Below are 14,710 nucleotides of genomic sequence, written 5' to 3'. Positions count from 1 at the left end.
TTCATGGCACATTGCGATACAAATTTAGGGGGTGAGAATGTACCATAAACCGGGTCCACTTTTAATTATCAAATAATCAAAATTACAACACATAAAATATTCTAACATACGCCTAGCACATTTGTCATGACTCTCGATCATCCTTTACTATATAATATAATATATTATATAAATACAATAATATCACATATTATTAATAAATCGTGTATCTCGTAAATTATCACTAACCACTATAATTATCAAATTAAATAAATACTTTTATTTAATTTCAAATATTAAATTTATTGTAAAACACGTTTTACAATAAATAATTAAAATCATATTTCAATTATTTATTTTACAAGAAATTAATGTTATCAAAAATATTTTACGTGTAAAATCGTCCGTATTTTCATAAAATATCAATTTAACCCAAAAATTTTTACTTCTTCGATTTGTTAAAGAAAATAAATTTTATTTTTCCATTAGTATTGATTTTACAAACTCGGATTTTTAATAATTATTTTACGTGTTTATTTGTGTATAATGATCTATGTATTATTTTTAAAATTATTTATTTGTGTATTATATTATTCCATTAACAAGATACACCAAACAAAATACTTTTGGGGGTTCTGGGATGGGTTGCGTTCTTTTCTTGGTCCATCAGTTTCTATCCTCAAGTTTTCTTAAATTTCCAGAGGAAAAGGTTTTCTTCACCTTCAATTTCCCCATTTCTTTTGTGGCTTTTTTTTAGTGTTGATCGGATAACTATTTTTCGCAGCGTGGTGGGATTGAATTTCGATTTTGTATTGTTGAATCTGACGAAGCACTCGTCGTATCTCATCTACAACGCGTCTCTCTTCTTTAGCTCTACTGTGCAGAGGCAATACCGGGAGAAATTTGGTTTCAATGAGGTATTTTTTACTCCAAAATTTTAATTTGCACTAGGAATATGATACTATATGGCTTTAGATTTGTATCTGATTGTTTAATTGCAGATGATACCTGTTGCCGCCAATGATGTTGCTTTCTCCGCGCATGCCGTTCTCTTGACTGCGTTTACCTTGTTTCAGATTGCAATTTATGATGTAAGTTTCTCCATTTCACTGTCTATGTATACTGTTAGCATGAACATTCATGAAATGGATGGTAGTTGTGTCGACAATTAATTGTTAGGAGGGGGTTGGCAGTTGATTGGTGATGGGTGTTTGGTGATTGGTGGCTGTCTTTATGACAGCCACGATATGCGTATGGAGGGAGCTCTATAAATAGAGCTCCTCTCCCCCTCATTCTATCATCCCAAAGTTTTTTCAGCTCTTCTCTTAAGCATCTATTCTTCTTTGAGTGTTTAGTATTATAATATTTGTGAGGTGTTTTGTTCTCCTGTATTAAGAGAGTGTGTTCTCTTTGGAAACACAGTGAGTGAGTTGTACACCACAAAATATTATAGTGGAAATTCTTTTCATCTTGCCCGTGGTTTTTACCCTAATAATTTGTAGGGGTTTTCCACGTAAATCTCGGTGTCCAGTTTATTCTTTATTTTCGGCTTTTATTATCACAAATTCCGCACGTGGGACCAACAAGTGGTATCAGAGCCTTGGTTTAAAATTTCTTAAAATTCTGAGTATGCTCTGTGATTGCAGCCTAGACTGATCTTCCACATCAGAAAAGATTTTTTGAGATTTTTTATTTAAGGCGGGATTATTTTGTCTGGTCTACTAAAATTGTTGTAGACATAATGGCGGGAAGGTACGAGATAGCAAAGTTCAACGGAAGCAATTTTATGCTGTGGAAAATAAAGATACAAGCAGTTTTAAGAAAGGAGAATTGCTTGGCGGCTATTGGAGACAGACCGGTGGAGATTGCGGATGATGGAAAGTGGAATGAGATGAATGACAACGCTGTTGCCAATTTACACTTGGCTATAGCAGACGAAGTTTTGTCAAGTATCTCTGAGATAAAAACAGCTAAAGTTATCTGGGATACTCTAACAAAGATGTACGAGGTCAAGTCGCTACACAATATGATTTTCCTAAAGAGAAGGCTTTATACTCTTCGGATGGCGGAATCTTCGTCGATGACCGACCATATCAACACACTAAATACTCTATTTGCCCAACTCACTTCCATGGGGCATAAAATAGGGGAAAATGAACGTGCGGAGCTTCTACTTCAAAGTCTACCAGATTCATATGATCAACTTATCATCAACATTACCAACAATATTCTTATGGGCTTTCTAAGATTCGACGATGTCTTAACTGCGGTTCTCGGAGAAGAAAGCCGGCGCAAGAATAAGGAAGATAGGTTGGTATCCTCGAAGCAGGCAGAGGCGTTACCGATGATAAGAGGAAGATTCATGGACCGTGACTCCAGTGGGAGCCAAAGACGAGGTAGATCAAAGTCCAGAAGTAAGAAGAAAAATATTTACTGCTTCAAATGTGGCGGTAAAGGGCACTTCAAGAAAGAGTGTACGAGTATCGATAAAAGTTCTCAAGGAAATGTGGCCAGTACTTCAGGAAGTGGTGAAATATTATTCAGCGAAGCGGCAACTGTTGCAGAAGGCAGACACAAATTTTGTGACACATGGATTATGGATTCAGGAGCGACGTGGCACATGACGTCTCGGAGAGAATGGTTTGATCATTATGAACCAATCTCAGGAGGATCTGTATTCATGGGAAATGATCATGCTTTGGAAATCGCTGGGGTCGGTACTATCAAAATTAAAATGTTTGATGGCACCATTCGCACCATACAGGAGGTACGACATGTGAAAGGACTGACGAAAAATCTTTTGTCCTTGGGGCAATTGGATGACATCGGGTGCAAAACTCGGATCGAGAACGGGATCATGAAAATTGTGAAGGGCGCGCTTGTGGTTATGAAGGCGGAAAAGGTTGCTGCAAATCTGTATGTACTTTTGGGAGAAACACACAAAGAGGCAGAACTAGCTGTTGCATCAATTGGTTCAAGAGAAGAATTAACGGTGTTATGGCATAGAAAGCTCGGGCATATGTCAGAACGAGGGTTGAAAATTCTCTCAGAACGGAAGCTGCTGCCGGGACTTACAAAAGTGTCACTACCCTTTTGTGAGCACTGTGTTACCAGTAAACAACACAGATTAAAGTTTGGCACTTCTACTGCCAGGAGCAAAAGCATATTAGAGCTGATTCATTCGGATGTTTGGCAAGCACCGGTTGTATCCCTAGGAGGAGCGAGATACTTTGTCTCGTTCATTGATGATTTCTCTAGGAGATGTTGGGTGTATCCAATCAAGAAGAAATCAGATGTTTTCCAGGTCTTCAAAGATTTCAAAGCGCGGGTTGAACTTGATTCAGAAAATAAAATCAAGTGTCTGAGGACTGACAATGGAGGAGAATATACCAGTGACGAGTTTGATGCATTTTGTCTACATAAGGGCATCAAAAGACAGTTCACGACGGCTTACACACCTCAACAGAATGGAGTGGCGGAGCGGATGAACAGGACCTTGTTGGACAAAACAAGAGCTATGTTGAGGACTGCAGGTCTAGAAAAGTCATTTTGGGCAGAAGCAGTCAAAACCGCTTGTTATATTATCAATCGTTCTCCTTCAGTGGCGATTGATCTGAAGACTCCGATGGAGATGTGGACTGGGAAGCCGACAGATTATTCTCATTTGCATACATTTGGAAGTCCGGTGTACGTTCTGTACAATGAGCAAGAAAGATCGAAGTTGGATTCGAAATCCAGAAAATGTATCTTCTTGGGCTATGCTGATGGAGTTAAGGGGTTTCGCTTGTGGGATCCTACTGTTCACAAGCTTTTCATCAGCAGGGATGTTATCTTCGAAGAAGATAAAGTAAAGGGAGACAAAGGCACACAGAATTCAGAAACTACTATTTTTCAGGTGGAAAATAAGACAGACGAAGGTCAAGTTTCTTGTGAAGCACTACCAGAGCACGAAGAACAAGAACATGTTGAGTCTGAGGTTTCCAATGTGAGGCAGTCAACTCGAGACAGAAGACCACCAGGTTGGCTTTCAGATTATGTCACTGAAAGCAACATTGCATATTGTCTATTATCAGAGGATGGTGAGCCATCGAGTTTCCACGAGGCTACTCAAAGCTCAGATGTATCCTTATGGATGATAGCAATGCAAGAAGAGTTGGAGGCATTAGACAGGAATAAAACTTGGGATCTTGTTACACTACCACGAGGGAGGAAAGCCATTGGAAACAGATGGGTCTATAAGATCAAGCGTGATGGCAATAACCAAGTGGAGCGGTATCGTGCTAGATTGGTGGTAAAAGGGTATGCTCAGAAAGAAGGCATCGACTTCAATGAGATATTTTCTCCTGTGGTTCGGCTTACAACAGTCAGAGTAGTGTTGGCATTGTGTGCGGTGTTTGACCTACATCTAGAACAGCTAGATGTGAAAACTGCATTTCTTCATGGAGATCTTGAAGAAGAAATCTATATGCTCCAGCCAGAAGGTTTTGCGGAAATAGGCAAAGAGAACTTGGTTTGCAGGTTGAAGAAATCTCTGTACGGTCTCAAACAGGCGCCGAGGTGTTGGTACAAGAGATTTGATTCCTATATCATGAGCCTTGGATACAACAGACTGAGTGCAGACCCTTGTACTTATTTCAAGAAGTCTGGTGATGATTATATCATTTTGCTGTTGTATGTGGACGACATGTTGGTAGCAGGCCCCAACAAAGATCAGGTCCAAGGATTGAAGGCACAGTTGGCTAGGGAATTTGATATGAAGGACTTGGGACCAGCAAACAAGATTCTAGGGATGCAAGTTCACCGAGACAGAAGTAACAGAAAGATTTGGCTTTCCCAGAAAAATTATTTGAAGAAAGTCTTGCAACGCTTCAACATGCAAGATAGTAAGCCAATATTGACCCCTCTTCCTGTTAACTTCAAGTTATCCTCCGAGATGTGTCCTAGCAGTGAAGCAGAGAGGATGGAGATGTCTCGAGTACCGTATGCATCAGCAGTGGGAAGTTTGATGTTCGCCATGATATGTACAAGACCGGACATTGCTCAAGCAGTGGGAGCAGTTAGTCGGTATATGGCGAATCCTGGACGAGAGCATTGGAGCACTGTGAAGAGGATTCTTAGATACATTAAGGGTACCTCGAATGCTGCATTATGTTATGGAGGATCGGATTTTACACTCAGGGGCTATGTCGATTCAGATTATGCAGGTGATCCTGATAAGAGGAAATCTACTACTGGTTATGTGTTTACACTTGCGAGGGGAGTAGTAAGCTGGGTTTCAAAACTGCAGACAGTTGTGGCGTTATCTACAACAGAGGCAGAATACATGGCAGCTACTCAAGCTTGTAAGGAGGCAATATGGATTAAAAGGTTATTGGAGGAGATCGGACACAAACAAGAGAATGTTCCTTTGTTTTGTGACAGTCAGAGTGCCTTGCACATTGCAAGGAATCCAGCCTTTCATTCCAGGACTAAACACATTGGAGTACAATTTCACTTTGTGAGGGAAGTAGTAGAAGAAGGAAGCGTGGATATGCAGAAGATCCATACGAAGGATAACATAGCTGATTTTCTGACCAAGCCAGTAAACACTGATAAGTTTGAGTGGTGTAGATTCTCAAGTGGCCTAGCAGAAACGTAAGCAGCAGGGAATGGCAAGATTGAAAGGATGTGTGGAGATGTGTTTGATTCTCTAATCAAATCTCCAAGTGGGAGAAATGTCGACAATTAATTGTTAGGAGGGGGTTGGCAGTTGATTGGTGATGGGTGTTTGGTGATTGGTGGCTGTCTTTATGACAGCCACGATATGCGTATGGAGGGAGCTCTATAAATAGAGCTCCTCTCCCCCTCATTCTATCATCCCAAAGTTTTTTCAGCTCTTCTCTTAAGCATCTATTCTTCTTTGAGTGTTTAGTATTATAATATTTGTGAGGTGTTTTGTTCTCCTGTATTAAGAGAGTGTGTTCTCTTTGGAAACACAGTGAGTGAGTTGTACACCACAAAATATTATAGTGGAAATTCTTTTCATCTTGCCCGTGGTTTTTACCCTAATAATTTTTAGGGGTTTTCCACGTAAATCTCGGTGTCCAGTTTATTCTTTATTTTCGGCTTTTATTATCACAAATTCCGCACGTGGGACCAACAAGTTGTTCTCAAGTAGAGAACATAAATTTTCCAAATTGGAAAATTTATAAGATTGTCAACGGTTTATTGAAAAGGAATGCTTGAATCTATGATGTACATATTGATTTCTTGACAGCGTGGCAATCAGAAAGTTTCAAAAACCTCCGTCGGAATTGTTTCTGTCGCCTGGTTTTCTGCAGCTGTTTGCATGTTTCTAGCCATACCCAGAAACTCCTGGTTTTGGCTGGTGTCTTGCTTCAAGTAAGATGGTTTCTTCATTTCCGTTATCTTTGCTCCACATCTGGTCTGTATACCTTGTTGAGGTGTTTGTTAAGCCCGGTTAGCGAGGAACACAGTTTGCTTTTATTGAAGAAAATCTTCGTTAGATTTATCCCTAGCTCTAGGATCAATAGGTCTGAAGCTAGAAAGTTTCATTGAAGGGGAAGAGAAATACGTTTGTGTAGTAATCATACAAGTGATGAAGAAACTTACTGAGCCTCTCTCCATCGGCCACTGTTGGGGGAAGTTTCTTATACAAAACTACACAAATTTTAATTTCTAAATAAGGCCTCATCATTTATTGAGCATTGTTCTATGCTTAGAACTATGTTTCTATATGACCTACTCAGACGTAAACATTGTCCTACACTTAGTAGTTAGTACTACATGTAGTTCTTTAACTCATTCAGTCTGTCCTCAATTGCAGCATGATTCAGGTTGTTATGACGATCATCAAATACATTCCTCAGGTAGGCCTGATATCATATCTTCCATATCATGGGTTCATTTACTCCAGATTTGTTCAGGCTTCATCTCGATGAACCTCTTACTTCAGGGAAATTTGCGAATATTCCTTCTAAATCTATCTGATATGAGGTTTTGGTGCTGAATGCAGGCATTCTTAAACTTCCAACGAAAAAGTACTGTTGGGTTTAGCATTGGCAACATTCTTCTTGATTTCTTCGGTGGATTAACTAACTATTGTCAAATGGCTGTGCAATCTATAGATCAAAGTGAGTAGATCACAAAAATACCGATTTTAATGGGTTATCACTTGACGAAAAGACCCTTAAAGATTCATTCTGCTATATTTGGTTCTTGTTGTTTCACAGATTCCTGGGTCATCTTTTATGGAAACATAGGGAAGACGATGATATCTTTGGTATGTATATATCCTCTCTTCAGTCCCAAATTCCTTTTTATATGAAAAAACCCAAGTGCCACGATGGTTAACTGATTTTCCTTTAACAGGTATCGGTTTTCTTTGACATTCTTTTCATGTTTCAGCATTTTGTGCTGTACCGGTACAAAAAGTCAGATATTTCTGCGGACCCTACTGCGGTAAGAAAGGAGCCGCTACTTGAACCCTCTGAGCGGTTGGCATTCTGATGCTGTAGAGTACAGTTATCATATTTACTAGAACTGTGATATTTTGTGTGTGTGTTGTGTTCTCTGAAAGAAAACAAGGGAACACAGATTGGCGTTGTTTCTTGTTCTCGAACATGTTGCAGTTTGATCATAGATTTTATTAAAGCAGAATATTTGCTTGGTTTTAGTTTTAGTTTTAGTTTTAATGCACATGAGTAGTGTGAGATGGCCATTGCGCATGTGTTGGTGGGAAAGGACATACGATTTCTCCTCAATCCTCCATTGAAATTTTGACTGGGAATGTATGTGTTTTTTTGTAGGTAGTAACTCGGGAGTAATGCAGAAATACAGGGGAAAGTTGTTTGGCATCTAACAATTGATTTCCAAAGTAGATCTCATCAACACTAATGAATTTGATTACTTCAACTTTTACAAGCCTTATTCTTTTTTTTTTATTTAATGTTTTACAAGCTCAATGGATATAATAATTAAAATAAAATATATAAGATAATTAAGCATCCAATTTAACATCATTAATAACATTAGTTTGTTTAAATGTGTTCCACTTGGACGACTACCTACATTTCCGTCCTTCCTGCCATTAAATTAATGAACCATCAACAAGTTAAATATCAAACTATAATATTAGTATGCAATAACTGGTGTGTTTAGGTAGGAAGAATCGGTTTTTATCCTTCAATCTTGATATAAAATTAACTTACATTTTAACACTTTAATGGTGCCAACAAAATCAGTCCTCCTCATTAAATTTATTGCTAAATATAATGACAAATACTAAATTATGATATTTATTATATGGCAAAAACTTGTGTGAGACGGTTCACGGGTTATATTTGTGATACAGATCTCTTATTTGGGTCACCCATGAAAAAATATTACTTTTTATGCTAAGAGTATTACTTTTTATTGTGAATATGAATAGGGTTGACCCGTCTCACGGATTATGATCTGTGAGACGGTGTCACATGAAACTCACTATTATTATATTTTAGGGATCCAAGAGAAAAATAATATTAAAATATTATTTTTTGTAAAGATAAAGATGGTAAATAATCTATGATATAAATATATATTATTATACAAACAAGATTTTATGATATTATTTTGTATAAATGAATAACACAAAGGAAATATAGATAAAAAAAGTATTAGAATTTGTATTGAGATAGTTCTCGTGTGTGTGTGTATATATATATATATATAAACTATAATAAATTTTATTTATTTATAAAAAATTATAAAATATAAGTATAGTTGTATGATTATTTACCATCTTCATCTTTCTATAATATTTTTTGTTATTAAATTTTATATCCATTTTTGGTCCTTATAATTTAATAAATTAGTCGTGAGGACTACTTGCGTTGTATTGTTTAAATTTTAAGGATTAAAAATGTTACATATTTCGGGACCGAAATTGTTTCAGTAAAAAAGGTATCGAGGGTTAAAAGTGTCTTTTTCAAAAAAAAAAATTAGAGAAACTTAAGTAACAACACTAATCATAATCATATTATAATTTATAACTTTAATTTTTTTAATTATTATTATTATTATTTCAAATTCAACTTTTTTTATATAGAAAAATGAAATTAACGTTTTTGGCACTGTCCATTTTATATACCAAAGTAAAATCGCGTTTCTTTGGGGTTAGTGTCGCTTGCATTCGGTCAGCACTGGATAGGATTGGATCGTATGCTACTGCAGAGGCGCCGCTCTTCTTCTCTCCTCCAGCTCTGGTCGGGGACGCAGATCCGGCGCATTCGATTTGGTTATTTTCGCTTTTGCTTGTGATCTGTGTCTCAGTTTTCATTTTTCCTTGTAAATACATGCTGAAATTCGTAGATATAAAATTCAACTTTGGTCTGATGTGTAACCTGTAACTAAAGTCTATCGATTCCTTTGTTGTGTTGCGCTTTCAACATTCATAAGTTATGTTCATGTATGTATGTGGGTACTTGTTCCCCAATTTCAATCTCCTCTTGGTGGGTTTTTCAGTTAGTTTTCGCACTGCTTGAAAATTGCCATCTTCGGCCAGAAAATATGGTATTTTATAGACATATTGTCAGTGTACTTGCTGCTGAATCAATTGACTTACTATAGCACCATTGATTCGCTATTCAATGACATGAATTTTCATCCTCCAGAGGTTTCCTTTTTGGGATCTTTCAAGGTGATACTGACCATAAACAAATGACCGAGGTTCCAAAATTTTCCTATGATGCTGGGGTAGCCCTTGACCTTGAAGGTACGTCCCCGAGTCAACAAGTTTCCTCTTCTAACAAAGATGGAATGGACATAGATAGCGAGAGCACATATAGCTTTCTGAATGCTTCATCTGACATAAATAGTGTTAATAGTGAAGGCGAAACTGACTTCACTTGCCATAATGATTCATCCATTGATCATATTGAGTTCCACAAATGTACTGAACATGAGGGTCGAAGCCCAAAAACATGCACCATTGACAAGAATGATCATAGCCCTGGTGTGTCCAATGATAACCAGATTGAAACGGATGCTGAGGATGAGCACATGGCTGAAACACCTGAAGCTCCTTGCAGTGCTTCATCCGGATCAATTCAAGGGATAAATGATGAAGGTGGTGTATATATAGTGCCAAATCTTGGTGTGGAATTCCATTCTGAAGACCATGCATACAAGTGTTACAATAAATTTGCTCTCATGGAAGGTTTCAGCATACGGAAAGATTTTATAAATAGGAGTAAAGTTACAGGTTTAGTGGTATCGAGGAGGTATACCTGCCACAGGCAAGGCTATGGCTCTACCAAGCATGATTTGAACATGAATAAACCCCGGAAAGAGACTCGAACAGGTTGTCTGGCACATATGACAATTACACGTCAACCGAACGGAAAATATCGGGTCATTCATTTTGAGACAAATCACAATCATATATTTGTGACTCCACTCACAGCTCATTTATTACCCTCACAGAAAAGAATATCATTTGTTGAAGCTGTTGAGGCAGAATCAGCTGGTAATCTAGTGCCATACGGGGTTCCGAAACTAGGTATGGGTTTCGACTCAGAAGATCATGCTTATGAGTTCTATAATTCATATGCTGGACGAATGGGTTTCAGTGTTCGTAAGGATTATGTTAACAGGAGTAAAATTGACGGTACCGTGGCATCTAGAAGATATACATGTTTCCGAGAAGGCTATCGACAGAAAGACAAGAGAGGTTTCAAAGTGAAGAGACCTCGAAAGGAAACCAGAGTTGGGTGCATGGCGCAATTAGTCATTTCACGTCAAGCTGATGGAAGGTACCGTGCCACCCACTTTGAAGAACACCATAATCACGAACTTGTGTCTGCATGTAAAGTACGTATGCTAAGATCACAGAAGAGGGCGTCACAAACATTAGAACACAGTGCATCGGAGTGTTCTGGCATGCAACCAAAATCACCTACCAAATTGTTAGTAACTGGAATAGGGCCTCCAGACATTTCTAGTTGTGATCCCTTGGATCATGAGATGATTCTTACATCAAAACATGCAAGGTATGTAAAGCAAGAAGAAGCAGAAAGTATTCAGCGGTACTTTCAGACCAAGAAATTGAAAGAGCCTTCGTTTTCTTTCAGTATACAGCTTGATGTAGAAGAGCAAATGATTAATTTCTTTTGGGCTGATGAGAAAATGATGGTGGACTACGGTGATTTTGGCGATGTTGTTTGCTTTGATACAACCTACTGTTTGAACCGAGATCAGCGGCCTTTAGTACTGTTTTTAGGAACAAATAATAACAGGCAGGTGCTGGTTTTTGGTGTTGCATTTCTATTCGATGATACAGTGCAGTCTTTTAAGTGGCTATTCCGAACTTTCTTAAAATCAATGTCTGGAAGAAAACCTAAAACCATACTCACTGACCAAGGTTCTGTCATTTCTGAGGCAGTAGTCTCTGAGCTTCCTGATTCTCATCACCGCTTGTGCACATGGCAAGTATACCAGAACGCACTCAAACAACTTAGTGAAGTAGTAGCTAACTCAGATTCTTTTGCAAGCGATTTGTGTGGCTGCTTCTGTAATCCTGACAAAGAAGATTTTATTAGTTCTTGGAAAGGTTTACTGGATACCTACGGCCTCTGGGAAAACGAATGGTTGCACAGAAAATTCGAGTTACGTGAGAAGTGGGCTTTATCCTATGGTAAGCATGTCTTTTCAGCTGACATAGAAACTGTATTACTATCAGAGGATTCCATTACCAGCTTCAGAAAATACCTTAAACCCGAATCACATATTCTCCAATATGTCAAGCATTTTGGTAAAGTGGTGAATGACTGGCGTTACAAAGAATTGGAAGCTAATTATGATATGGGTCAGCAGATGCCTAAACTGATGGGTGACATCATAATGCTGAAGCAGGCGAGGGACCTATACACACCGGTGATTTTTGAAATATTTCATCAAGAATACGAGAATTTTCTTAATCTTGTTATTAACCAATGTGTTGACTCTGTGTCCTCGGTGGAGTATAGAGTCTGTTCATATGGTCATGTTCGAGGATATGAGGTTTTATACACCGTGGAATATGATTCAGTTGTCTGCAGTTGCATGAAGTTTCAGTCTGTCGGGATTTTGTGCAGCCATGCATTGAAGGTTCTTGATTGCAGGAATGTGAAGATAGTTCCAAGTCAATATGTTTTGAAGCGATGGACTAGAGATGCGAGGGCTTGAACGAGTCTCTTTGCTGTTGTGGTTTAGCATGATTACTCAATTTGGCTGTTCAATGGCGAAGTGCTTGATTGTGTTTGTATTAACTAGTCAAGGATGGATCCAGGATTTTGGACACCCCAAAATTTGGATATTTAGGAAGAAATATATAAATTTTAATTTTTTTTCCATTTGGTCTTAAATGGTGTTCCGGCTGAATATATATTGCAGTAAATTTGAGAATCGCGATTTAGTTGTCTTAAAAAATAATAAAACTCATTGAGATATAATAGCACATCTTGAGTTATTGTATGTACAATCCTTGTGCACTCCAAATGGGAAAGAGGCATCCGAAGTCTATCTGTTCTCTCAAGTAATTATTATTTTATGTATTGTTTTGTGATGTTTATTTCTCGTGCTGTTTTCGACATCAACTGAATTATTCCATCTTTAATCTTTATCGATAGAAAATCAATTTTTATAGACCATGACATTATCAATCGTTATATTTACCTTAAGCTTGATATTCATTCATATTGAATATTTTGAAATTCGATGGAACATTAATATGTTTGACCAACATTTATGTTAAAAATAAAAATATTCTCTAGTTTAAATCAGCATATATAAAACATTCACAATGAAAAACTTTATCCAAACATCAACATTTTTATTCTCGATAAAAATTAGTTAAAACAAAAAGCAACAAGACTTGTTTGTTTATATTGTGACACGGGCTATGCAAATTACATATGAAACACTACCTAAGTACTATTTTTTGAACTTGAGATGAGTGTAAGCTGAAGTTGATGGATGACTTTTAACTCAATAGGAATTCTTGGCTAGCCAGTCCCTCTTTAATCACATAGAGTAATTATTACTTACGTCGACTTAAACAAAGCAAAATATAATGATCTTGAAATGAAAATGTAGCGGTTTTAATTTCTCATTTCTGATTTACCAATCCAACAAGTTGACCACACATGCTTGAATTGGTAGTTAATTCATACAATTAAATAACGAAGAAAATTTTGACATTTTTATTGTTCACTATCAAGTCATCTCAAAACAGGAGAACTTGATCTAAACTCATACATTACAACTGGAAATCGGCGAATATAATGTTTAGACCTGTGAGATTCTGTCAAGCAATGGAGGAGAAGCCGATCAGAAACAGTTCAAATAGCCGGAAAAAGAATCGTGCTTGAATCTTGACAGGCCCCATCTCAAATATTCAGTACGGATTAATGGATATGTAAGGCTCCAAATGTAGGAACTTTTATGGTTTGTACTCAAGAAACTCGGAGATACTTATAATGTTCATTCATATACCATAATCTTGAGCAAGAGAGGTACTTCTCTTGGATTTCTGATTTTTTACCTCTTTTTTAATGCCCCCTGTGACCGAAAATCACCATTGACAACCGAAGATTGAGTGATGCCCACAAACCAGTTATCCAAAATCTCATGGAAGTGAATGCTTGGCTGGTCTCTGCTGGTGGTGATACTCTCTGAGATTCATTGTTCAGCTCGGAAATATGTCCAAGGGAATCCATTCCATCAGTTTTCCTAAATTTCCTCGAAGCTGTAATTTCATTGGTGGATTTCTGGCTTGTGAAGGGCAATGAAAGGAGTCTCGAGTTTCTGCCGTTGACGAATCAGGATCAGTGGTTTGACGAGAGGTTGGTTGAAAAATCGAGATCAGGGGTCTCACGTGTCGGCGGAATCAAAACTGGGGATCTTACGAGTCATTGTGTTTGAGGAATCTTATGAATGGGTGTTGGACAAGGAGATGGAATCAGGGCATCTACTTCTCTCATGGTGATGTTTAAGAGCATCATTCAAAGTTTTTACACACTCAATGCTTAGCAAGTCACGTTGGAACAAATTTTCATCCGATCGATCAAGAGTTGACAAATCCAACACTTGTCAACCACATCTGCATGTCTCCAATTAACTTTATCAACGCTCCAATTACCAACCTTAAGATCCAAGAAATAATGAAGAACTTTATATTGGACACCAGGTGCAGGGACATATCCGGGTATACCAAAATCTCATTGCTTATAACATGCCGCGAATTCAACTGCAGCGAGAAATGTCAACAAGTTGTCTTAATATATTCATGGCTACATACGATACACTTTGAGCAAGCAAAAAACTCATGCGTTGATCTGCCGCTCTCATTCATGTTTCTCATCTTATGCTTACTTCAATCAAGTCCAAACTAACTTGAACTTGGTGGCTGAAAGTAGTTTAGTCATCATGTCTGCTGGATTATCTATTGTAGATATTTTATCCATTGTGATTGTTTTTTGAGAAACCAAATCTCTCATGAAGTGCATTATATATCGATATGTTTCGTCCATTCATGATACACGTGATTTTTCATCAAATAGAGTACACTTTGGCTATCATAGTAGACTATTGTCTGAGCTAGTGGTATACCAAGCTCACCAACTAGTTCTTTAAGTCAAATAGCATATTTCACAACTTTTGTTGTTGCGATGTACTCTAGCTCGTTGGTTGACAAAGCAACAATAGCTTAGAA

General features: G+C 37.6%; 2 protein-coding genes across 5 annotated transcripts; both read left to right on the top strand.

The window, feature by feature from the left end:
* The first annotated feature begins 617 nt into the window (after positions 1-617).
* Positions 618-7,820, top strand: LOC140836251 (cystinosin homolog). Its single transcript, XM_073201631.1, has 9 exons — positions 618-688; positions 764-896; positions 981-1,070; positions 6,236-6,360; positions 6,806-6,848; positions 6,995-7,112; positions 7,212-7,261; positions 7,387-7,440; positions 7,788-7,820. Exons 3-9 carry the CDS (start codon positions 981-983, stop codon positions 7,803-7,805), a joined length of 498 nt encoding a protein of 165 aa, XP_073057732.1. The 5' UTR covers positions 618-688; positions 764-896; the 3' UTR covers positions 7,806-7,820.
* A 1,299-nt stretch (positions 7,821-9,119) lies between these two features.
* LOC140836250 (protein FAR1-RELATED SEQUENCE 5-like) lies at positions 9,120-12,489 on the top strand. Of its 4 annotated transcripts, none has more exons than XM_073201626.1 (2): positions 9,120-9,256; positions 9,633-12,488. In XM_073201626.1, exon 2 carries the CDS (start codon positions 9,679-9,681, stop codon positions 12,181-12,183), a length of 2,505 nt encoding a protein of 834 aa, XP_073057727.1. In that variant the 5' UTR covers positions 9,120-9,256; positions 9,633-9,678; the 3' UTR covers positions 12,184-12,488. The 4 variants fall into 4 exon arrangements, with proteins under 4 accessions (XP_073057727.1, XP_073057728.1, XP_073057730.1 ...); XM_073201627.1 differs by having other exon boundaries at positions 9,124-9,531; positions 9,633-12,489; XM_073201629.1 differs by having other exon boundaries at positions 9,125-9,733; positions 9,994-12,488.
* Positions 12,490-14,710: the final 2,221 nt, after the last annotated feature.

This window comes from Primulina eburnea, chromosome 7 (genome assembly GCF_022965805.1).
Source record: "Primulina eburnea isolate SZY01 chromosome 7, ASM2296580v1, whole genome shotgun sequence".
In the NCBI taxonomy this organism is placed as follows: domain Eukaryota; kingdom Viridiplantae; phylum Streptophyta; class Magnoliopsida; order Lamiales; family Gesneriaceae; genus Primulina; species Primulina eburnea.
The sequence above is the reverse complement of the archived record's forward strand: the minus strand, read 5'-3'. Positions and strand labels throughout refer to the sequence as shown.

Coding starts and splice junctions, on each gene's coding strand:
- LOC140836251 (XM_073201631.1), top strand. CDS start 981: ATGATACCTGTTGCCGCCAATGATGTTGCTTTCTCCGCGCATGCCGTT. Junction 6,361..6,805: donor TGGCTGGTGTCTTGCTTCAA/GTAAGATGGTTT, acceptor CCTCAATTGCAG/CATGATTCAGGTTGTTATGA. Junction 6,849..6,994: donor TCATCAAATACATTCCTCAG/GTAGGCCTGATA, acceptor TGCTGAATGCAG/GCATTCTTAAACTTCCAACG.
- LOC140836250 (XM_073201627.1), top strand. CDS start 9,679: ATGACCGAGGTTCCAAAATTTTCCTATGATGCTGGGGTAGCCCTTGAC.